Below are 23,240 nucleotides of genomic sequence, written 5' to 3'. Positions count from 1 at the left end.
TGTAGGTGCTCAACAATCTGTGGTACTTACACAGACATCTCTGCATGCTTTTTTCATAATCCCTTACTACCTCCTTTAAAAGGTCTTCAGTGAGCAGCTCTCTTTCTTTGCCCTTCATAAGTGACTGTGGCACCATGGCAAGCATGGACCTCAGCCACTGCTGCTGGATGGGAACCATTGGATTACTCTGCACACAATTCTTCAAAAAGAAGTATTCTGCCTGCAAGGACAAGATATTCAGAGGCCTAATAATTACCTATGTACGTATTTTTAGGTTAGGCTTGGCAAAAGTCTCTTTTTATTCATAATTTCTTCATTTCAAAATTTCTTAATTTCCTTAAAGGTAGGGTATTTAATCTAATCTTTTCAGTATTCACTGACTAATACCCTAAAAACTGCTTTGTGGTTGGTAGCATGGTCTCTTTGTCTTAATGTTTAAATATAAAATATTGTACTTGTCGGGATGGCATTATCCTTGGTCCCCTGCTGAAGTTTGTGACTAACAATAAGATAGTTCAAGGTTAAGGTTATTGTTCTTTGGACAAACATTTATCTGGCAAAAATTGTGGAAAACATCCTCCATAACAGGAGTGGGTCTTAGCCAAAGAAATAGGTATTCCTGCTTTTGACTGACAGTTTTGTATAAAATCTCTACAGAATGAGTTTGCCTAACAACAGCTAGGCTAAACTGGTGTTACCTTAGGCTACTTAATATAAATATTTCAATACTAATTTGAGCTGGCTCCAGAGATGAGGTCTTACTTTAAAAGCCATACACAAATTTGAAGTTTAGCACGTGTTCTTCAAATTAAGGGAATGATGTCAAAAACTCCTTTTTGTACAGGCTAAGGTATAATCTATGACCTCAACTGAAAAAATCCTGAAGCCTGTTAGGTTTTTTTTCCTAAATAATGACCTTTAACTAAGGTTAAATTATTATTGATAGATTCTCTTTCTAAAACACAAAAATACTTTCCCTCTACAGGACTACAAGACAAGATTCCTATTTTGCTCCTATTCAATCTTCCCTCACCAAGATTACTTCTTCTTGTTTAATAACAATAATTCTGCATAGCATACTCAACTTCTCTTAATAGGGGCCATTCACTCTTCTATGCCAAAAAAAGCAAATGAAAGAATTTAACTCACCCTTAGTTGGCTTTCATTGTCCATCTGTATAAAAAGAAAGGGAAAATTGTTATATATGAAGAACATACAAACAAAAATACTGGAAATATAAAATTTAGCAAATATTATTCTTAAACAAAGACTTTATTCTACAGATATACAGGCATACATTTCAATTGGATTACCTGAGTATATAAATACATTTATGAACTACTGACGAGCAAAACAAGTATCTTGAAGTATATTCTAAGAAGGAAAATAAATGTCCCAATAACAAAGAACTAAATAGAAAATACTTAATAAAGAAATACTTTCTCACAGTAGAAGGCAGTTTTTTGATAGGAGGTGCAGCATCTCTCTCCTCTCTTTCATCCATGTCAATGTAATAGACTTCAAGAGCTCGATCAATTCTAAAGTAAACCACAGCATGAGAAGTGCAGAAAAACCACAAATAATGCAACGAAAATAATGCTAGCACTTTAATCAATGCAACCTATTTTTTCATGTTTATCACTAAATCTCACCCTAATTATATGAAACAAACGCTGTTATTTGTCAAATATCAAATGTGTAATGTCTCTTTCGCTTGAATTTCAACATGTCGTGAATTACATGAAACTCACAGTATCTGATGAATGGTCTTTTGCTCCTCCTTGCCTCTGTGGTATGCCAACAGCTTCTTCTGTGATGGTGTCTCTTCAGATACGACGGGTGGAGGTAAAGCAGGGGGACGAAACAAAGTTCTCAAAGTCCGTTTACTGGAAGTTGCCTCATCTGAGTGCTCCATCTAAAACCATAAGAAAATCAAAATTCTATAACCCAATCCAGTCTAGAAAGGAGTTTAACACATGCATCTATTAAGTTGAATGTATGTAAGGCATAAAATGATCACCTCAGGGATCTCCACAGTTTAGGTATGAGTTGTTTCAAAAAAGAGAACAATAGTTTATATGGTAAAATGGCAAAGTTCAAGGGAAAGTGTGTACATACAGAGCCTGTCATAAGAAGGAAAAAAGAGAGAGGAAGAAAGAAAGAAAGAAAAAAAACTCCAACAAATTTCAACTAAAAGATCACTCTTCTATGGCGGCTTAATCGCCTGAGCGGGGCTATTCCAAAGACGGATGGTCGGGTTCCCCTGGAAACACGATGCACAAACTCACCACTGCTTTTCAACAGTTTCCCACAGGGGAGCAGAAAGACAAAACTACCTCCTAAATCAGTGGTATATCCTAAAACCGCACCAAATCGGGGATGGTGGATGCACCAAAGGACACAAAGGACTCAACCACGGCCGGCCGGGACACGGCCTTTTCCCGGCTCCCTCAGCCCCGCCGCCCTCACCTCTCCCGGCGCCGCCGCCCCGCTCGGCACAACAGCGCGGTTACCGCGGAGCCGAGGGCGGGGCCCGGCCCGTGAGGAGTGCTCGGGGCTCTCCCTGGCCGATATCAGCGCCTGTCGTGATGACAGGAAAAAAAAGAAAAACTTGGAAAAACCTTACCGTCCCAGTCTTCCACAGGGTTGAGACAATCCGAGCGACTCAGAAAGTCCCTCTGCTCCAGGCTCTGCCTGCACCAAGCAGATCATAGCAAAAAGGCTTGAGAAATTAGAAATATAATGCCCTAATACATCAGGTGGCTGTTGCTAAGCTTTTCCTTTTTGTGCAACTATAAATGGAAATTTTAATGAACTCTACAGATTTGCTACCCACCTGCCCACACTTGGCAAAAGAGGCTTTAAGATCCTAAATTTGTGTCTGTGTAGGCAGAGCTCCGCACGCAGTCTGAGGGAGCAGCGAGGGGGGGGGAGGGGGGTGGATTTTATGTCTATTTTCCAAAGTCCTGGACACCTCCCTGGCGTGGCTCTCACTGCCAGGGACTATTCAGCGTAGGTCTCAACCCAGACATGAAATGTTTCCTCACGAACAGAACACAAACCCAAACTCTTGACGTTAAAGGATTTATCCACAGGCAATTAGCATCGGGGCGTTATGAGGGAGACCCGCCCACGCCTCGAACGTCTGTAGGCCAGGAAGCTGCGCCGAGCAAAGGGGGTTTTGCTGCTGAGGGAGCAGAACCCGCTGGTACTCCGGTCGGCCAGATTCACGCCCTGCCGGCGGGTTAACGGCGGGGCACGGGCTGCGGGCACGGGAGCGACAGCACGGCACGGGAGCGACAGCACGGCCCGAAGCGGGGCACGGGGCAGCGGCAGGGGGCGCTGCCTCACTGCCGACGGCGCGAGCCCGCCCCCTTCCCGCCTCCCGCGCGGCCCCGCCCCTTGCCCCGTGCGCTGACGGCAGCCCCGCCCGTTGCCCCGCCCCCGTCGCGCGCGGTGACGGCTGAGACAGCCTCGCCTCGCCCCGCCCCGCTCGCCGGTTCCGGCCGCGCCCCGCGGAAGCCGCAGCGGCGCCGGGTCCATGTGGCGTCGGCTCTGCTCCGCCCTCCGGAGCCTCCGCGGCTCCCCCGCCGCACCCCCGCACGGCGGTGGCGGCCGCCCGCCCGCCGCCATGGAGCGCGCCGTGGTGCGCTGCGTCCCGTCCGAGCCTAAGCTGAGCCTGCGGTTCGTGCTGCCCGACGGCAGCGCTCGGCACATGCAGCGCGACCAGGAGGAGCCGCTGGGGCGGGCGCTGGCGCGCATCGCCACCAACGCCGCTAAGGGCCAAGGCAAGGCGGGCAAGAAGAGCAAGAAGGCGCGGGCGGAGGGCGGCGCGGAGGGCGAGGCGGCGGTGCCGGCGGTGCCGGCCGTGCGGCTGTTCTCCCGCGACGGCGCCGCGGTGGCGGAGGAGGTGCCGAACGCGGCTGCCTGGCAGGACGGCGCCGTGCTCCACATCGGGGACGCGCGGTACCGCGTGGAGCGCAACCCGCCCGCGCTCACCGAGCTCCGCCTGCCGCGCTCGCTCCTCGCCGGCTTCCCCGTGTGCCCCAAGGTGAGCGCTGAGTTCGCCGCTCCGCAGCACTGCCTGTTTCGCTGGTTCCGCGAGCAGCGCCCCGCGGACGGCGGGGAGGCGGCTGGGGAGGCCTGGGTGGAGACGGCGGCGGCCGAGCGCGTGTTCACGCCGTCCAACGCGCTGGTGGGGCTGCGGCTGAAGCTGCGCTGCACGCCCGGGGACGGGGAGCAGCGCTACGGCCCGGCCCTCGAGGTGGAAAGCAGCGGCCCCGTGGAGGCCGGGCCCGGCGCCTGCACCTTCGACGCCCGGCACCTCTACACCAAAAAGGTTTGCGGCCACGGCTCCGTCCGCGCCGTCTCCTACAACATCCTGGCCGACACGTACGCGCAAACGGAGTTCTCCCGCACCGTGCTCTACCCCTACTGCGCTCCCTACGCCCTGGAGATCGACTACCGCCAGAACCTGCTCAAGAAGGAGCTGGCGGGCTACAGCGCCGATCTCATCTGCTTGCAAGAGGTGGATAAATCTGTCTTCGTGGACAGCTTGGCCCCGGCGCTGGATGCTTTTGGACTGGAGGGGCTGTTCAAGATTAAGGAGAAGCAGCACGAGGGCCTCGCCACTTTCTATCGCAGGGACAAGTTCAGCCTCCTCAGCCAGCACGACATCGCTTTCAGCGAAGCCCTGCTCTCAGAGCCGCTGCACAAGGAGCTGTGTGAGCAGCTGGCCAAGTACCCCCTGGTGCAGGAGAAGGTGCTGCAGAGGTCCTCTGTGCTGCAGGTACCAGCTTGGACACGCCGCCTTCTCTTTTCCTTCTTTTTTCCTCCTTTCTTCTCCTCCCACTGTCTCTAGGTGCAGCAGGACCAGCGTTCTTGAGCCTCAGGCAGTAGAATGGAGATGAGGGATTAAGAGTTTGAAACATGGAACTTTGTTCTCTGTTAGCTGGGGTAATGAATAGAGGAGAAGATCAGCTTAGGAACAAAAATAAAACATTGAGATCTTACTGAACTGCATATATGGAATTACCCAAATTTGGTAAAAGAAGGCAATATTATTTTGCTTTAAAATGAAGACAGCTGTTGAGATTCTGGGCCAGGTAGTGATTCCTGGCTGGTGGTATTGGCAGCCAGTGTTTCATTAACTTACTCTTATATGTCAGAATGTACTTTATAAAACTTAGATCTTATAAATCAATTTTAAGTTAGTTGAGTATGCTTTATAATGCCTCTTTAGCAAGTGACAGGAGGGAGACAAATAAGGTTGGACAGGTGTGTGAGCTTCCTGATGCCAGAGGCTCTGCCCACAGAGCAGTGTGCAAGTACAAGTGTGTAAGATAAAAGGCTGTGTCAGGAACTGCAGAAACACCAGTAAAAGTTTCCTGCTCATGGACTGAGTAGGACTAATGGGATTTCTTTGATAACTGAAATCACCTCCAAATTTTATTCAGTTTAACAATTATAGAATGCTACATTTGATTGCTGAAAATGGAGATTTAGCTCCAGTTCTGTTGCAGAGAGTGAATACAAATGTATTCAGAATAGTACAGCCTGAACTATATCTTATGAAAAACTATGGCCAAAATGGACACAGTCAAAAGAATGTTTGTTAAATGATGTAGTGGTAATAATTTTCTTACATAGAAGACTATTGAACAGTACAGCTCCTAAATTGAGTTTATTGGTTATAAGCATCAGATTCTTTGCACTGGATTGCCACAGAGGCATAAGCTGACATTTTAAAATATATAACCTCTCTATTTAAGACTTAACAAACACTGTTTTCTCTCTTAAAGGTTTCAGTTCTTCAGTCTACAACTGATCCTTCCAGGAAACTTTGTGTAGCAAATACCCACCTATACTGGCACCCCAAAGGTAATTTTGGCACATTCCTGCATGTAGGATAACTGGGTTTGGAAAGGTTTTTGCTCTACCTTGGGAGAATAGATTTCCCACCATTCTTTTGCAGCCTTTTCTTCTGAAACTGAGGGTTTCCTGCCTCACTTCTTATCTAGATGAAATCATGCCAGACTCCTAGGTCTGTTTATATATTTATTTTTTTAGTGTGCCTAGGAGTCAGTAGAATCCAGCTGAAAGCAAGGCAAGTCACAGTACACACAATTCACCCAAAAGGCAGCCCATAAAATAGAGAGAACTTTGTGTGTGCTTATGGTTTCCCAGACCTGTTGAACATGGAGCTCTCCCAGAGTACTGCCAGGGGGGGGGAACCAGATTGGGCTCCAGGAGCTGTTAGGGGAGATTCTTCTTCTGCTCCGTTAGTTTTCTTTTGATTCTGTACCTTTTTGGGAATATTATTAGGATGGTTGCCATGAAATGGAAAATTTCTCTATATGGGTGTTAAAGCTTCAGAGATCATGCATGGGTGAGTTTAAGTTGAAATTGTTACTCAAAAACTTTCATAGTCACAAACTTAAAAGGCTTCTTAATTCATGAAAACTATTCTAAAATTCAGGATTGCTGTTTCAGAGCTATATATGCTTGAATGAGCAACCCAGTGAGCACCTCCAGTACTGTTCTGCATTATTTGAAATAATACTGTTTTACGTCCTTAGGTGGGAACATCCGTCTGATCCAGGTTGCTGTGGCCATGGCTCACATCCAGCACGTAGCCTGTGACTTGTACCCCAGGATCCCAGTCATATTCTGTGGAGATTTTAACAGCACACCCTCCTCAGGAGCCTACAGTTTTATCAGCAGTGGTGGCATTGCTGAAGATCATGAAGACTGGGTCTCAAATGGGGAGGAAGAAAGGTGCAGTATGTCTCTAAGCCATCCTTTCAAACTGCTAAGTGCTTGTGGAGAACCTGCTTACACAAACTATGTTGGTGGCTTTCATGGATGTCTGGACTACATTTTCATTGACAGAAACGCTCTAGAGGTGGAACAAGTTATTCCATTGCCAAGTCATGAAGAAATAACAACCCACCAGGCTTTGCCAAGTGTTTCACATCCTTCTGATCATATAGCACTAATATGTGACTTGAAGTGGAAATAGAGTAGCTCTGGCATGGTGCTTTTGGGGGTTTTTAAACAAGAAATTTAATTTAATGTACTGCTGGGCAACTGAGGTTAGACCCTGACTTGTATGCTACTAAAAGGAAGGCCAAAATGATTAATGAAGAGTTCATTTGTTTAATGGCTCTACTGAGTATTGTCACACTATTCAGAATATTTGCATGACAATTTCCCCCTTTTTTACATGCTAATGGGAAAAATACATTGAAGACAGGGTTTTGAAAATTTATCATATACCTTTTTAGTGGTGTTTTTAAAGAATTAAAAATTATTTTGTTTAAAAAAAAGGAATTTAATGTGATTTGTAAGACAGTCTACAAATTGAACCCTGTTTAATTCAGAAATAAACACAGAACTGAAACTTATATGGATTTAGTTGACTCCACTTTGATTAATATAATGGTAATTTAAGCTCATAAATTGTCTTTTTCACTTACCATTACTATGGCACAACTTCTAGTAAGTTGCATGAACAATGTACTTGTACCTACCAACTTCTGAAATTATGTTCTTAATTATCAGTGAGTAGACCTTGTCAAAAATCAACCATGTTAAATTCAAGGCTATAATTGATTTGGAAGCAATTTGTCTGCCCACATAACATGGGTAATGAGGATAATGTTAACACCTTGTGAAATTGGACTACATGAAGAAACAGCATCTACTTTGAACATATGCTCCTTCTGGTTTGAGTCATCAGCAATAAAGGATACTGGAGTTTAGGACAAGCAGCTTTGGATGGGAGGGAGATTTTTATCACTATCATCTGTTTTCAGGTGGGGAGAGATACAGAACAATGTGGATTACTTATCTGTGCCTAAATCTTTACAAAGTAACACAAGTGACTTGCAAACCTTTATCACAATGGTTATATTTTGTTTTTCTCTTGCATACAAAGACAGCCTGAATTTGTAGTGTTTTTACATGCATTTTTTCTTTCAAGGAATAGCCTAACTAGTTTGCCCTATTTTGTCAGATGCAGGGAAGTGTATTTTATCCATACCTTCACAGAATGTGATCCATACCCTAGTGGGTTCAGTCATTTAACAAGCTTCTTGCCCTGCATCATTGACCCATAGAAAACAAAAAGCATTTGGAAACCATTCACTTCCTCTTTCACCTAATAAAACTCCCTTTATCAATTGTCGATCACTGTTGTCAGTTTGGGTTTTTTCCTAGTTACTGGTGTCTTCCATGGCAAAACAAGTCTGCCTGGGTTGACAAAAGGTGTGCACTATCTCTTGCACACCTGCTCTTGCACACCTTGCCCTACATTCTGGTGCTCTGTAGCTGGGATTCACTCAGCTGTTTAAACACTACTCAAACCAGGAAGTCACTTTCAGGTGAGATATTTCTGAGGATTGCTGGTGCTGTGTCTTGCCATAGTAATTGCTGTGCTGTGAAGGGTGATGGAAGTGAGATTGTATAACTTATATGGGCCAACTGAGCTCCCCCTGTAATTCAACAGAATATTTTTGTCCTTACCAAAATATTAAAACTTGTAACTTGTCCCCGGAACCAGAAGATGGAGCTGCTCAGAGGACAGACTTGCCTGGTGCTCTGCCTCCCTTCCCAGAAACAGCAGCTCCCTCCTGCTTGCTCTGCTGGCACTTGGGCTGCTGCCTCTGCCTCCCCGTAGACCAGGGAGAGGGAGTGCAAAGGGAAGCTGGAATCTGCAGGAAGCAAGTGGTGAGGGCAAACACAGCACTGGAACAGGCCCTTGCACATGGCAGATAATCCTTTACTATGTTTAGGAGATACTCAGTCCTGTGAGCTGGTGCTGGGGAATCTCCAGACCCAGTATCCTCCAGTTAGGAAACTGCAGCAGCAGGGGCTGACTGCCAATAGCAGCAATCTGTTAGGAACCTGCCACATGTCAAGAATGGGAATGCAGCACCAGGGTGTAGATTAGGAAAGGCACAGTGCAAAAATCCTGAGTTTTTTTGGGGAAAAAAACCCCTTAGGTATACCTTTGGCCCAGAGCCCCCAAGCTGTATTTACATCTGTATAAGGTAACAGATGGTGCTTCCTACTGCACTTATGTTGATTTTTAACTCCCATTTTGGCTCTCCCTACACCACTGGACCTTGCCCAGCAATTAATTCTTCCTCTCTAAATCACATCCAGAACCCACATTTGTACAAGTCCCATCCAACTTGTCTGCATTTTATTTCATAAACCTAAACTCACCTGTACTTGTTCCTCATCCAGCAATTGGAAAGTTCCATGCCCTTCACAACAAAAAACTGGGTACGATTTTCTTTGCATCTCTGTAAATGTGGATGGGATTTTTTGATTTTGTTACTCTACTTTCCCAGACCTCCTGTTAAGGAAAAAGGAAAATCTATTTGCCTTCTACTTGAATTTCCCATCTCTGATTCCTTAAAGAGAGACAGTGCTGCCTCCTGCCTGGCTGTTGTCTCAGGAGGGAGAAGTTTCTTCCACAGTAGCTCCTGCTGTGGACAAACTCATCGCTCACAAGAATATTACAGAAGTAAGGGCACTCAAAACACTGACCTTCTGAAGGGAGCACACTTGGCTCATTTTTAGGCTCTGGATATTGTGAAATGTTTACCTGTGTATTTGATACGTACAAAATCAACCAAGTTCTGCCAGATCCTTCAGACTGGTCTGGCAACTTGAAACTCCTATTGTTCTTTCCCCTGACCATATCTGTTCCAGACAAAGAGGTCTCTTATCCTCCTGTGACAGTACTTGAATTCTTGCACAACTCTTCTATCATTGCTATTTTTGAAGAGTATAATTCAAGCATTAAGTAAAGCACCTATATGTATCATGATAAAGCAAGCAAGGATGCCAAATATGATTGAGAGAAGGATAAAGAAAAGGGAAGAGAAAAATGGTATGAAAAAACCAAGGGGAAAAATACCCAGTGTGCTAAGGCATCAGAGCTTTCAACATGTCAAATTAATTGTGTGGTTGCCTTGTTTCTCATATTCTTGGCATAGAAAGAAAATTCTTTCAAGTCTTCCAACTCCTACCCAGTAAGAGGAAAAGCCTTAAACATTTCAGTTTTGGCAGCTCAGCTTTATTCACAAATCCAATGGCAGCATATGAAATGTAGTTTCTTAAGTCTCCATTCTTAATAAGGGTGGGAAAGACATACTGGACAAGGTGATGTGCTAAGTTTCACCATATTGCACTCAAACTGCCTTTGTCCAGACCTTTATAGAAAGATTTCTTAGACAATAACTGGACTCTGAATTTTCTTTACTGGCAAACCCTAAACCAATGTTTTAAACAACCTGAGCTATTCTTGCAAGCAATTAAAAAATTAAAATCATACATATACTTAATATTTGAGAAATAAATTGTGTCACCATGGTCAAATAAAAGAAAATCCACTCTTTATGCAGTATTTTGTTCTCTATAGTTAAGCTGGCCATCTGACACACTGAAATAAAGCTTCCTGTACACAAATATTACTTGTCTAACTCCCCAGTGCAGCAGAACTTACCCATTTGTTTGAATATAGAAGGTAACGTACACAGAGACATTTCAGCTACTGGAACTCAGGATTTCCTGTCACTACAGAGAATGAGGAACACATTTCTAGGAGTCTCATGCCTGCTCAAGATTTTGAACTTGAGGGGCAGCAGCTCAGTTCAGGTACTTGACTTCTGATAGGGAAATGACAAACCACATTAGTATCTAAACTCCTAAGAGACATGAAAACATTGTGGGAATTTCATCTTCCTCTAAAGAACAGGGCTGTACTGTACATTGTTACTGAGACCCAACATTGTCTTCCTGCATTTCAGTGCAAGCTGTAGCTTTAACCCTCATGCAGACTCCATCACTCTTAAATGAGGCTCAAGATCTTCATTACTTTCTGACTTTGAGAAATTATTCATTTCATAGCAGAGTTACACCTACTGATACAAAAACCCAAGCATGATGACTCAGAAATATGAACTTTGTATACCCATGCTGCAACTGAAAAGAATAGAGACTCAACAGAGCTCACCTAAACCTGAATACTTGCTCATTTAAATAATTAAATCTCTACCAAGCAGAATGTTTCCTTCATGGTAATAGGCCTAATTTAAGTATCCACTGTTTCATTTAAAGAGTACCTCTAATTGTGTAACAAGCATTGTTTATTTTAACCTACTGGGACTACAAAAACCAGTTTAAATTAGAGACAAGCTGTCTCTTCTGAACAAGGTGTACCTTTTAAGGTTTAATTCAAGGAACTGCATTGCTAGAAATGTGCACATCAACAGCAACTGATCAAATGCATGGGTATATCAGCTTTGGTTAATAAGTAATCAGCAATTCATTAAAGGTGCAGGCAAAACCCTTCTCACCTTACACTGTCTCCTGGTTTCCATTACACATTGAAGACATTTAAGGACTCTATTCAAAAACTCTGGGATGCTCCCTGCTTACCTGTGCTCACAGTAACAGCACCTCCTAAGAACTTAAACCTCACTTACAGCAGAAGCTGCCCAGGAAGGTGTTCTGAACCAAAACTAGCTTGAGTTTACCAGACCATGTCACTGGGATTTCTTGTAGCAAGGGTAACCAGACCTGGGTGGAAAATGAGAAGCACTTAGCCTGAAACTGCAACAGAATCATGCTTTGGGTTCCTAAAGACATCCAATCAATAGGACAGCACATTTTAGTGGGAGGGTTGAACAGTATTTGCTTCTGTACAGCAGACAGGCAACAGAAAAATAGATTCTAAACTACCCATCAGTAGCAGCCTCAAAACACATATTAATTTATGCCTTTTGAACTACAAAGGTGTAAGGGGACAGAAACATGAAAACAGCCAGCAGCAGTTGTGTAGAGATGATTTTTGGGGAGTGATTATCAGCATTTTGTAATATTTGCTATATCCCTATAAAAAACACTCAGGTTACCTTCCCAGCTAGCCACCAACAGAACGTGTGACTCTCCTGCTGGGACCCATGTAGGTTTTGAAATGTAGATAAAACTATGAAACAGACATGCATGCTTTTCAGGCAGTTCAAATTTGTTTTATTACAATTTTTTAACTGTTAGTATTTTCATATCTGGACATCTTGAAAGGAATTTTAGATTTACAACTTCAAAAGACATTACAGAATTATGTAAGCCCCAATGACAGCTACTCTACTGCACTGTATACAACTTGGTTGCCTCCCTTCCATGTCCCACTCTACACAGCTCCAAACAAGTGAAAATTTGAGACTGGTGTCCATATTCAAGCTGCAGGAAAGCTCAGTATATGGAGAAAGAATAAATGATAATTTGCATTCAACTATTTCAGGAATCAAGAAGAGAATACACAGAACTATACATTTTATCATTTTATTAGGAATAATTCCAAGTGGGTTATGAAGAAACGAATCCATTGAGTTTGATGAATTTTCCAAAATTTCCTTATGAAGATATGTTCACCAACAAACAGTAAAACTTCAGCAGAACTATTATACACTGGGCAAAAATAGTCAGGCTGATACCAAAAAGCAACATGCAACATAAAAAAAAGATACAATATAAAGGAAGACAATCTGCTGAATATTAAAAACAACCTCAACATGAGCTCTTCGCAACCAGCACAGAACTATTCTACCCATCAAATCCAATTCACACAAAGGCAAGTTGGGCTGACAGAACCCAAGGATCAATAAAATGTTCCTCAGTGCAGTAAGATTTGTATAGTGTTTTAGAGCATTTCCTTGGCTTGGAACAAGCAGAATTAGGAAATCTTTTTGGCAAGGGAGAGAAATAAATACATACGGAATGCTACATTTTTAAATCAGCAGACTGTCTGAGGAATGAAACAGGGCATCAGTAAACTAAGAGTAGCAGGGAGAAAAAAAATTAAAACATTAATTTATTGGGGCTCAAAGAGTATTCAAAACAGATCTTAAAGATGTCACAATAACTATATTCAGGCATTTAGGCTAACAAGGGGAATAAAATCAGAAGATACACTTTTTCCAAGTTAAGGAGATTTTTACCCAAGCATATTGCTACCTTTGCAACATGTAGCTCGGTAAACAATAAATTGGCAACGAAACAAGTTGAAACGCTGTAATATCCTGCCCAAATATCAGTTCCAGATACTGTAATAACCAAGATGCAAACTAATTTTGTTGTAACAAGCCTAGACCACTTATATCAAACATGTCCCTGGTGAAAGAGTCATCCAGTTGGAATTAGCGTTTTGAGAGTTCATTTGACAGCCAGTCAAGTCCCTCATACAGACCAGTTCCTTGCGTAGCACAGGTAGCCTGGACATACCACTGTTAATGTAGAACACAAAAATTCAATTTAAATACTGACAAAATGCAAGCTAAGTTATGACAGTGTGACACTCTTTAGTGCTGTTAGAATTGTGTGTGTTATACCAGTGTTTTGTGCTGTAAGTAGAATCAAGATTGAACAAATGGTATTTTAAAAAATTTTGAGAAGTACATGCAGTGTAGAGGAGGTTCAGACATTATCTGGAAATTCAAGTGCTGGCCTGGTAAAGGCTACAACATAGCTTAAGGCATCAAGAAACAAACACAGAACTTGTATTTCGTTTACATGCTGAAAACTACTTCTTGTCTCTGAAAGACTGCATTTTGGGAAGTGAACGTGGAATTATCTACATGAATGGACCTCTGAAACAGCTTCTATGGTCAGGACCTTAGTGTGCCAACACAGACACTCAGATTACAAAAGGTGGGATGGTTCATGTGAAGCAAACCTGTGCCTCTAAAACCTGAGCAGATGAAATCTAATATTCTGGAAGCTACGTAATTTCCTCCTGGAGGTGGGAATGTAGAATGCATTTGTTCTCCCAGGGTACTGAGAAAACAGGAAATCCCATCACATACTTTGTGAAATGCTGGACGTCTGTATTTCAATGACAGACTGGAGTGTTTGTATGTTTTCAGAAAAAGGTGAGAAATGAAACACCTCTAACAGCTGAACACACTGGATTATACTTCTAAATCACTTATTTTGAACAAGGACCTGAATTATCCATGATGAAGTTTAACAGTAGGTGTGTGCATCTTTCTACAGAAAAAGGTGAAAACTACCCTTTCCCTTAGAGGAACTTTACATTTCTGATACATAATAGAGGGAGCAAAGAGTTGAGCAGTGAGGAAGCTGAGCACTTACAGTTCTGTTACGCAGAGACTGAAGGCCTAGTTTGTCTGTCATTTCACTGATTGCCATGGCATTGGGCAGATCCTGTTTGTTGGCGAACAGGAGCAGCACTGCATCTCGCAGCTCATCCTCCTGAAGCTAACACAAAAAACAGGCATGTTATTGAATTGCCTCAGTTAGTTCAACAAACACTAAAAAAATCTAAATACTGATTTAAGGGTTGTAAACATTTTCATTCTTACTCCTGAAGTCTCTAATAAGTATTGAGTGCAATTCAACTAGTATACAACAGAACTCCTGCAATTAAGGAAGTCACCTTTCAATTTAAAAAGTTTACATTTATGGGCATCTTGCTGGTGAAATATCCTCCAGCATCAATCTGTTCTTCTAAAACTCTTTTCCCGCTGCATTCCTATCAAGGTTTCATGAATGAAAGGTTCAGACACATTATTGGCTCTCCACAGAGTGGAAATTACAACTCGGTGCACTGTGTGACCCAGAATTAAAACCTCAATACAATACACACTGTACAGACTCCCTAAAACTCTAAAATCCAAAATCTCTTAGGGAACCTGATAAACATTCAAAAATAGAACAAATCAGTCTAACAATTATACCTCAGAAGATATTGATATTTACCATTTTCTGCAGCTCTTCTGCTGCTTCCTGGATTCTCTCTCTGTCATTGCTGTCTACCACAAAAATGAGGCCCTATAGAAAGTTAAGCAGATTTGAAAAAAACAATGTAAATGTGCAGCACTATTCTTAAACCACCAAAATACTCATATTGAATATTGTGATTGCTTACCTAAGAAAGGGGACAAATTTCACAGAAATTTCTGTTTAAACAATGCATGATGTGTGTGTGAACAATTACCTATGTCTCAACTTCAAAATAAAGTTAGAGGGAAAAAATGCAGCAAAATCACATAAACTAACTCTTCCCCCTCCCCTTTCACTCACTGTCTTGAAAATCACAAGTGCTTCACCATCTCATATTTACCTGAAAAAACCCACACCCTTTAAAGTAATGCCTGAATTTGTTTAAAAAAGTTTGTATCAAACAGTACTTCTAATGGCATCTCTGTTATTCAAGTGCTCTTACACAATTTACTCTTAACCTTTCAGCTGAAAAACTTGCTTTTATCATTCTCTTCAAGGAAAGAGAAGTATCTTCTAGGAGTATTTAGTAACAGGACAGTAATAAGGAACTGAAAATAAATATTGCTCTATTCACAACAGTATGGTGGTGCAAAGTCCCTTTTGTCAATCCAGACCTCTATATTTTTCTGCACCAATCATATGCACCATGCTGCACACAAATATCATGGAAATAATTCTATATTAAACACAAAAAACCCCAAACAAACTCACTGCAGAAGTTTTCTGACACTATTAAGCAACTTACCTCACTACCTGTCAACCAAAGGTATCACATTCATGTCCCAAAAACTGACAATAGTCACATCATTGTGAAGCTAGCACTTTTCAATCAACTGGTAACAAGATCTTTTACCATATTTTAGAGGCTCAGCTTACTAAAAACACTCACTTAGCATAATAAAAGCTGTATATTTTAAGAGTTCCTCACAACAAACCAGTTGCAACTTTCCATATGTACTCTACAAAACACAATGAGGCTTTACAAAGTAGGTCTTTAACTACTGCCATACTCTTACCTGTGTGTTTTGGAAATAATGCCTCCAAAGAGGTCTAATTTTATCTTGACCACCAACATCCCAGACTGTGAAACAAATGTTTTTATATTCTACCGTCTCCACATTAAAACCTAAAAATGAAGGAGTTCAGTAATTAGAAATAGTTAATTCTAGTGTTAAAACATAATTCTAACCATGTTAAAGATAGATACTTCCCAAGATACACTTCTCCCAAATATGTATAAAATGGCTTATCAATACTGAACTGATAAATCAAGAAGAAAATTGACTGAAAGGGAAAAAAGATGAATCACTTATATCCAAGTCCAAGTGGCTGAGCAAATCTCTCAGCCAAACTGTGAGACTCATGGTGTTTGGGGGAAGTGGTGCTATTGATCTGGTTCCTGTCCTCCTGTCCATCTGCTACTGGCCATGGTTAGTAGCTGGATTCTGGTCAGGATGTATCTTTGGTCTGACATAGTTATCTTTGTCTTGATTCTTATTCTACCTATAAAGACAGCAAATCCCTACACTCTTCAGAGGCCTGTCAGGTTTAAAATAACAAGAATAAAGATATAAGAACTGGTGATCTTACCAATAGTGGGAATTGTGGTGACAATTTCTCCTAGTTTCAGTTTATAAAGAATGGTTGTCTTACCAGCAGCGTCCAAACCAACTAGAAGGAAGAGAAAAATTGCTTTAGTTCACAAACTGAACTACAACCTGCTAATTTCAAAGCTTGTCATTTCACATGCAGAGTGTTAGGAGGTTTTTAGTGAGAACAGCTTTTTAAACACTGTTAACTCATTTCTGAGAAACTACTGTATGTTCTTCCCCATCTCCTCCACCCAGCGCTGAGAGAGAACAAGCCATGAAGAAAACAAGCTCAATAAGATGCCTCCATTCACAACCTACAGGCTCACAAGTTTTAAGTAACCTTCCTTAGTATTTGTGTTAATTAAGCTTTATCATTCACGTTGAAAGTTTCTTCTGTGTAAATCAGGAAGATTTAAAAAGCCTGGCAGCAATCTACAAGCAGCACAATTTCTAACTGATCACACAGGAAGGCCTCCCCTACTCAAGCTCCTGCAAAGCTCAGCTTCACAGGCACTCCTGCACCAACTCAAGCTGGCACTACACACAAAGACACTTCTTGTCCCTTATTCCAGCCTCTCCTCCCTTTGCTAAAACATTTCTTAAGCACTGAAAAAACCACAAACATCAGGCAGCTCTCATCATCCCTCCAAATACACCACAAGAGCTGTAGGTATTCATCAGAATATCATTTCCATACAGTGAGATCCACTAGGATGCCTCCATTAGGAGTCTCCTCCTAATGACTGCTGGTCATTACAGAAGACATTCTGCACTTAAATTTGCTGTTCTGTTTCTAAAACAAAACCTGAGCTTGCTGTTTCTCAATGTAAGCTATGTGGTAAATATGAGACACTTCAGAAATAAAATAAAACGAAGCCTAAAAGATATTTTTTTAGACATATCACCAACGCTGCAAGCATACTCTGTAGTTTTCTAGAACTGTTTGTGAAACTGCTTATTGTTAAGCATTTTGGAACACATAAATGTAACTCAAAATAGAATTCTTTAATTTAGAACCCAATACCTAACACACAAGCACCTCCATAAACAGCAGGTACTAAACACCACAGCACAAAATGTCTCTTTTGTCAGTAACATTTGCCCAAGCAAAAATACCTCCCATCAGAAAAGTTAATTAATGCTTTTGCAAGAAACCAAATGCTATCCTCACTTTATACGGATAACACACATTCTTAAGCATTCTAAGTTAACTTCCTACTCTGCAACTGCAATATACTGAGCTTTAAGTGGTTTGGTGACTTGCCTATTAATAACACAACTGTTTCCTTAGCATCAAAAAAAGGGGGATTCAAAATTACCTGCTCATTCAGAATGAAACCAAACTCTGCAAAAACCTCCTTTTTCTCAAGATACAAACTGCTGTTGCAGCAAACTAAACTAATTTAAAAAACCTTATCTATAAGTGTCCTATATTCTAATTGTGTGCATAAGATTAAATGTGCCAATGCAGCTTCTTTGGTAATGTCACTGCACGTTAAAAAAAAAAAGTTGTTTTAATTCTTAATGTCATGACAGCACAAAAGAAAGGGTGTGGGGTGGAAATCTACCATCAAAACCAAAGTTCCTTGACTCTAAACAAGCTCCAAATGAAATGTAAGGGGTTTGAGTTTGCTATTGTTTAAGTGTTGGTTTCCTTCAAAACCACACACAAACATGAACAAAAAAACTCACAGTGCAGCAGAAATTACACAAGAACTTGCAAGCCATGAAACTTGTAAATGCCACAATTTTCCCCACACCAGTTAAGTGTCAGGTCACCTCACAAAACCCTCTAAGCTGAATTCAGAACCCTCAAATACTGCAGCTACGCTGGAAACCAATGTTTTTAACAGTACAGTGCTTGAAAGCCAACACTATTTTCATGAAGTTCAGCCTCAAGTAAGCACTTGTAGGACTTGGACCTTCTTAAGTACATATAATGCCTGTACATGATATGATAGGGTTTTTTTTCCCAGGGTTTTTTCCAGAGGGTTTTTTAAATTAATAATAAGATAATTTAGTGAACCAATTAGAGTTACAACTACTACTCAAAACTCTTCTCTTATTGCTCCCCACCAAAAAAATTACTGTTATCAACATAATAAACACTGACAAGATCTTTAAAAATTACCAATGTAAGAAAGATGCAACTGTCTACACAAACTGCTGGACTGTATTTGTGGTTTACACTAACAGCACAGATATAGACAAAGAAAAAAGCTAATCTCATTCCAAAGAATGTACACAGGATATCAAGATCTATTTGAAGACATGAGTCAGAGTTAAGAAATTAGAAACTAGCAGAGAATTTAAACCACTTGCCATATTATGAAAATATTGCCCCAGTTACCCACTCTACCCTGGTGCACCTCGGGGTGCTGGCAGGAGGCTGCAGGGCCTGTGCAAGCACAAAGCCCAGACTCTGCTTAAATCCACTCCTGCCACAACTCTTGGCTGAGCTGTTGGACTTTGCACCGAGGCAGGCTGAGTTACAGGGTTATGGGGACGTGCTTTCTTCTGCTGATTTCACACTTGAGGCAGAAGCTTAACTGAGGGAAGGACCTTACACAAATCCCCATGACCCTATTTGCAAAACTCTCCTCTTTTGACCAAACTGCAAACATTATGAAGTCTAAAGAAGCAAGTCATAAAAAGCATAGCCTCCATTCATATTTCTTACTCCAATCTGTAATTTAAAAAAATTTCAGAGCATTAAATCACATTTAGTCTTCTGGTGGGAAGTGTAACTACTGCTTTTAGTAATCCAAGAATAAACAGGTTTACATTTATACTGGAACACTAAATGTAAACCTATGAGCTACTGCCACAACATAAACTTCACCAAGATCAAAAATCACATCTTAAATCCCCAAACAAAGTAAATTCTCAATTCTACATTTTCACTGATTCTACTGCCTGACTGACCATTGTCAAGACCAAGGTGTAAGAGACTCAATGAGGGGTTAAGCAATTGTGCTGCAAAGCACCGAGATTACAATGAAGTACAATGGGAAATGCAGACCTGTACTTGCAACCATTTACCCTTAAACTGAATCAAACATCCTCTTCCTCTAGCTGGAGAAAAAATATCTACAATGCTTTCAGGTGCTGCTAAAATCACTGTGGTTCTAAGCCCTTTACTAGTACCTCTTAAAGAGTGCTTTATTCACAGCCTGTCAGTTGTTTTTCTAAATCTCAAGCTTCTAGTTCCCTTGTCCCTGGGTAAATCATCCCTGATCACATCACATCCTTCATTAACCAACTTCCTACTCCGAGCACTGGGGGCTGACTATCAAGCTGCCTCTCTGATCACAGCACAAAACTTCATAAAAACTACAGAGAGCCAACAGCATGCAAACCACCATTGTCTAAAACAACACCTGCCCAAATAAAAACCAGCTACATTATTATCATCTGTTGCAGTGGCACAATTTCCAAAGAATCTGCCATTTTCCACCCAATGTACTTAATAATTACCTTTGTATTTGAAGCTCCTGAGCAGTCACTCTATCAGTTAACACTTGCACAGCTACACCCAGACACAGAACACTAAATTATGACACTGAAAGGTGCACAATGAATGGGTGTCTTTTTTGCAAGGACAAAACACCACTGGTGAAGAGTTTCACAGACAGGTACATGGAGGGTTAGGACTCAGTGTTTCTACTCCTGATGTCCCAGTTGCTGAATCTGACTTTCAGACATTCAGCCCTATCCCACAGTCCTTTCTTTTCCCTCATGTTATGCCTATTTATAAAGAAAATACATGAATCTTCTCTTCATGCATTTCTTTCAAATAGTAACTTAATATTTTAGAAAAATACTTACTTATACTAGTATACTTAAAAAACCTCAATGTTTCAGTAACAGTATAACATTAAATATCCACTTCATATCATAAACAGAATTTGAGAACATAAAAAATAAGTGAGTGCTGTTGGTAATGGTCCCTGATGAGAAATACTCAAATTCTGCAGAACTCAATAACATAAAGTCTGTGTTAGGAGCTAAATTAATTCTAATTAATCTTCAAGTCTGCAGAAAAGAAGAAAGCTGTGAAAAGGAAGTGATAAATTAATTGTCTGTTGGTATCAACTCACATAATATTTTTCCCCTAAGTACTTTACTCCATGAAGTTATTTCTTAATTGGTGTTCTACATATGGAAACTTAAAAGTTTGCCCTTGTAGACACCCATTTTCAAACCATACACTGAACATTATAACCTTAAGGGAAAGTTTTAATTCTATCCCAGTATTTATTCAGACATCTCTCCTCAAAGTGCTGACAGATGATGAAGAATGCTATGAAGGGATCAGTGCTACAGTTATACACAAATTAGGTCATGTTCAGTGTAACATTCTGCTCTAAACATCCAGTTTATGTCCTATAACAGACTCTCACCACAACATACCCCAAGTTCCACTCTCCCATACTACCTAACAAACACAGTGCTGTCCTGCGCCCTGATCCAGCCCTGCATTTTAATATGAGGACTGAAAATAAAATTTTTTAATAAATACAAAAATAAATTCATTTGAACCAACTGCTAGAAAATGCACCTTCCAAAGCCATCTCTAACCTAAATTCAACCTGATTTCCTACCAATGAAGAGCCTTGCAAACAGTTTAGATCTGCATGACATCACTTTCCTGTTTTCAGTACTTTGCAAAAAGTAACAGAACTACAAATACCACAGACTCTGTCTCATCCTGCATCCTACAGTCAAGCTCACTTGGAGACTTGACTTCATTCATTAAGAGTCATATGAAGAGTCTGGCTCTTAGGGAGACAACCAAATCACCTCCCTGAAACCAACACATGTACTAAGTTGTCTTGAAGACTAAAATGACTCAGATTATTTTGAAAATGGATGAGAGTCTCTAATTTCAAAGAGTTAAGATACAATAAAAATTACTGGGTAAGCAATAACAAACTTTACCATCACAAAATATATGGAGAACTTGAAAGATTATAATTTTTAAAAGCTGCACTACTGTGTCTGCTGTGCATATCCAGGCAGCACTAAGGATGGGTGTGTGCCAGGAAGTTTCACAGTTAGAGCCCACTCTCCTTGCTGGCTACATCCAAATGAGCACTTTATTCAGTTCCTTAGGACAAGCTACTTCAGTCAACAATAATGAACCAAATTTCATTCAATTTGGTAACAGAATCTGAGAAAAATCAGAGGCTAATAACTGTTTGTACATAAAGCTTACAGGGGTGGGTAGGTGGGTGGAAGAAGGCAGGGGAGAACTCGAAGCGGAGGAGGAAATACCAATGCAGTATGTGCTGGCTTTGACCTTTTGAACTATAATCTGAAAGTGAGAATCTTCAAGAGACACTGGCTTCAACTCCTACACAGCCCGTATCAAGAGAACAGATAATTTCAAAATAAATGGATATTAAAATTAAATTATTATGGGGGCAGACAGTAAAACTAAGCAAGCACCGGTTTGTACAGAAGGCACAAAACTAATGCCCACGGAGGCTGTACCGAAACGCCCTTTCACGAGAGCCAGGATACAGCACTACAGCTCCCTACAGCTGCCGAAAATCGGCCATTATACGGCAGTCTTCACGCCCCTGTGCTGCACACACCAGGCTTTGTCACATCCAGCCCGCGGAGCCGCAGTGCCGGGCCAGGAGGGCACGGCCGGGCCGCGGGGCTCGCTGGGCGCCCGGCCCGGGGACAGCGGCCCTGCCCGGCCGCAATCCCAGCTTTGTTCCAGCTGCGGGAACGGGGCTCGGCCTCGCCGGGACCGGCGGGACCGGGGAGCGGCGGGCGAGGCAGGGAGGGGCACGGGCACACGGCGGGAGAAAAGGAAGGGCAAACACAGCCCGATGCTCACCCCCTCCGCTCCCCGCCGCTCTCCCAGCGCCCCCCCAGCCCATGGGACGGGCAGAGCGCGGTGTCCGCGCCCCGCAGTCCCGGACAGGGCGATTCCCCCGCCGTGACCCGCGGCCCGTCCCGCGGCCTCCCCTCCCCCCTCCGGCGGGACTCGGCTGCGCGGCCCCAGCCGGCCCGGGCTCTGCGGTGGCCCTCACCCATAAGGATGCGCATCTGCTTCTTGCCGAAGAGGCGCGAGAAAAGCGAGGAGATGGTGAGGCCCATGGCGGCTCCGGCGGCGCTGGGCGGCGGCGGGGGAGCGCTGAGGGAAGGAGGGCAGGAGGGAGCGCGGCCCGGCCGGTGTACGCGCACGGATCTCTCCGCGCGCGAGGCGAGCCCGGCAGCGGCGGCGGGTGCTCTGTGACCGGGGACCTCGCTCGGTCTCTGCCACGTCACGCTCGCCGCGGCCGCCCCGGCTCCAACGCGGACACGATCACGTCACGCTCGCCACATCCCCCGGCCGCGGCACCGCCCTCCGCCACACGGCCGCGGCGCGGCGGGGACCACGGCTCCCGGCATGCCCCGCGCAGCTCTGCGCCTCGCGCTCATTTGCCATCGCCGCGGGGCACCACGGGGGATGTAGGCGGGCGCGCCCGCCGGCCCCGCGCAGCTTCCGGGTCGCGCGGAGCACGCCGGTTGCGGCCGCCCCGCCCTGGCCGGGGGACAGGTGGCAGCCCCGGTAACGCTGCGCTCGCCGCCGCCGGGCGGGGACGGCAGCAGGGTCCGCTCCCAGCACACAGGGACAGACTGGTGAAACCGATCCTCGGAAACGCTCCAAAAGCACCCCAATAGCGACAAGGTCATTTAATGAAGAAAAAACCAAAACCAACCCCCCCACCCCCCTCAGAAACTCTAGAAACCCAAACTGAAACAAACGGCTGTTATTAATTGTACATATACACATATAGCGCCACCACTACAGCAATTATTAGGGAGCCC

At 43.0% G+C, this 23,240-nt stretch overlaps 3 protein-coding genes across 3 annotated transcripts in view; 1 reads left to right on the top strand and 2 right to left on the bottom strand.

The window, feature by feature from the left end:
* The window catches only part of DNAH12 (dynein axonemal heavy chain 12), a 58,271-nt gene extending 55,577 nt beyond the window's left edge, over positions 1-2,694 (bottom strand). Inside the window, exons 1-5 of the mRNA XM_058031926.1 lie at positions 2,627-2,694; positions 1,752-1,915; positions 1,448-1,538; positions 1,150-1,173; positions 31-220 (exon numbers count right to left, since the gene is read on the bottom strand). Coding sequence (XP_057887909.1) covers positions 31-220; positions 1,150-1,173; positions 1,448-1,538; positions 1,752-1,915 — 469 coding nt within the window. The 5' untranslated portion in view covers positions 2,627-2,694. The remainder of the gene's footprint in view (positions 1-30; positions 221-1,149; positions 1,174-1,447; positions 1,539-1,751; positions 1,916-2,626) is intronic.
* An 847-nt stretch (positions 2,695-3,541) lies between these two features.
* PDE12 (phosphodiesterase 12) lies at positions 3,542-8,188 on the top strand. Its single transcript, XM_058031929.1, has 3 exons — positions 3,542-4,789; positions 5,802-5,880; positions 6,579-8,188. The coding sequence occupies exons 1-3, from the start codon at positions 3,542-3,544 to the stop codon at positions 7,019-7,021; spliced, it is 1,770 nt and encodes a 589-aa protein (XP_057887912.1). The 3' UTR covers positions 7,022-8,188.
* Positions 8,189-12,346: 4,158 nt separating this feature from the next.
* On the bottom strand, positions 12,347-22,746 carry ARF4 (ADP ribosylation factor 4). The gene is made up of 6 exons (XM_058032123.1): positions 22,460-22,746; positions 16,411-16,491; positions 15,837-15,946; positions 14,797-14,868; positions 14,170-14,295; positions 12,347-13,301 (listed from the first exon to the last, which is right to left on the bottom strand). The coding sequence occupies exons 1-6, from the start codon at positions 22,524-22,526 to the stop codon at positions 13,215-13,217; spliced, it is 543 nt and encodes a 180-aa protein (XP_057888106.1). The 5' UTR covers positions 22,527-22,746; the 3' UTR covers positions 12,347-13,214.
* Positions 22,747-23,240: the final 494 nt, after the last annotated feature.

The sequence above is a fragment of the Melospiza georgiana genome, chromosome 11 (assembly GCF_028018845.1).
Source record: "Melospiza georgiana isolate bMelGeo1 chromosome 11, bMelGeo1.pri, whole genome shotgun sequence".
In the NCBI taxonomy this organism is placed as follows: Eukaryota; Metazoa; Chordata; class Aves; order Passeriformes; family Passerellidae; genus Melospiza; species Melospiza georgiana.
This window is presented reverse-complemented; position numbering and strand designations above follow the sequence as displayed.

Coding starts and splice junctions, on each gene's coding strand:
- PDE12 (XM_058031929.1), top strand. CDS start 3,542: ATGTGGCGTCGGCTCTGCTCCGCCCTCCGGAGCCTCCGCGGCTCCCCC. Junction 4,790..5,801: donor AGAGGTCCTCTGTGCTGCAG/GTACCAGCTTGG, acceptor TCTCTCTTAAAG/GTTTCAGTTCTTCAGTCTAC. Junction 5,881..6,578: donor CCTATACTGGCACCCCAAAG/GTAATTTTGGCA, acceptor TTACGTCCTTAG/GTGGGAACATCCGTCTGATC.
- ARF4 (XM_058032123.1), bottom strand. CDS start 22,526: ATGGGCCTCACCATCTCCTCGCTTTTCTCGCGCCTCTTCGGCAAGAAG. Junction 16,492..22,459: donor GCAGATGCGCATCCTTATGG/GTGAGGGCCACC, acceptor TCTTCCTTCTAG/TTGGTTTGGACGCTGCTGGT. Junction 14,869..15,836: donor ATTATTTCCAAAACACACAG/GTAAGAGTATGG, acceptor AACTTTCTATAG/GGCCTCATTTTTGTGGTAGA.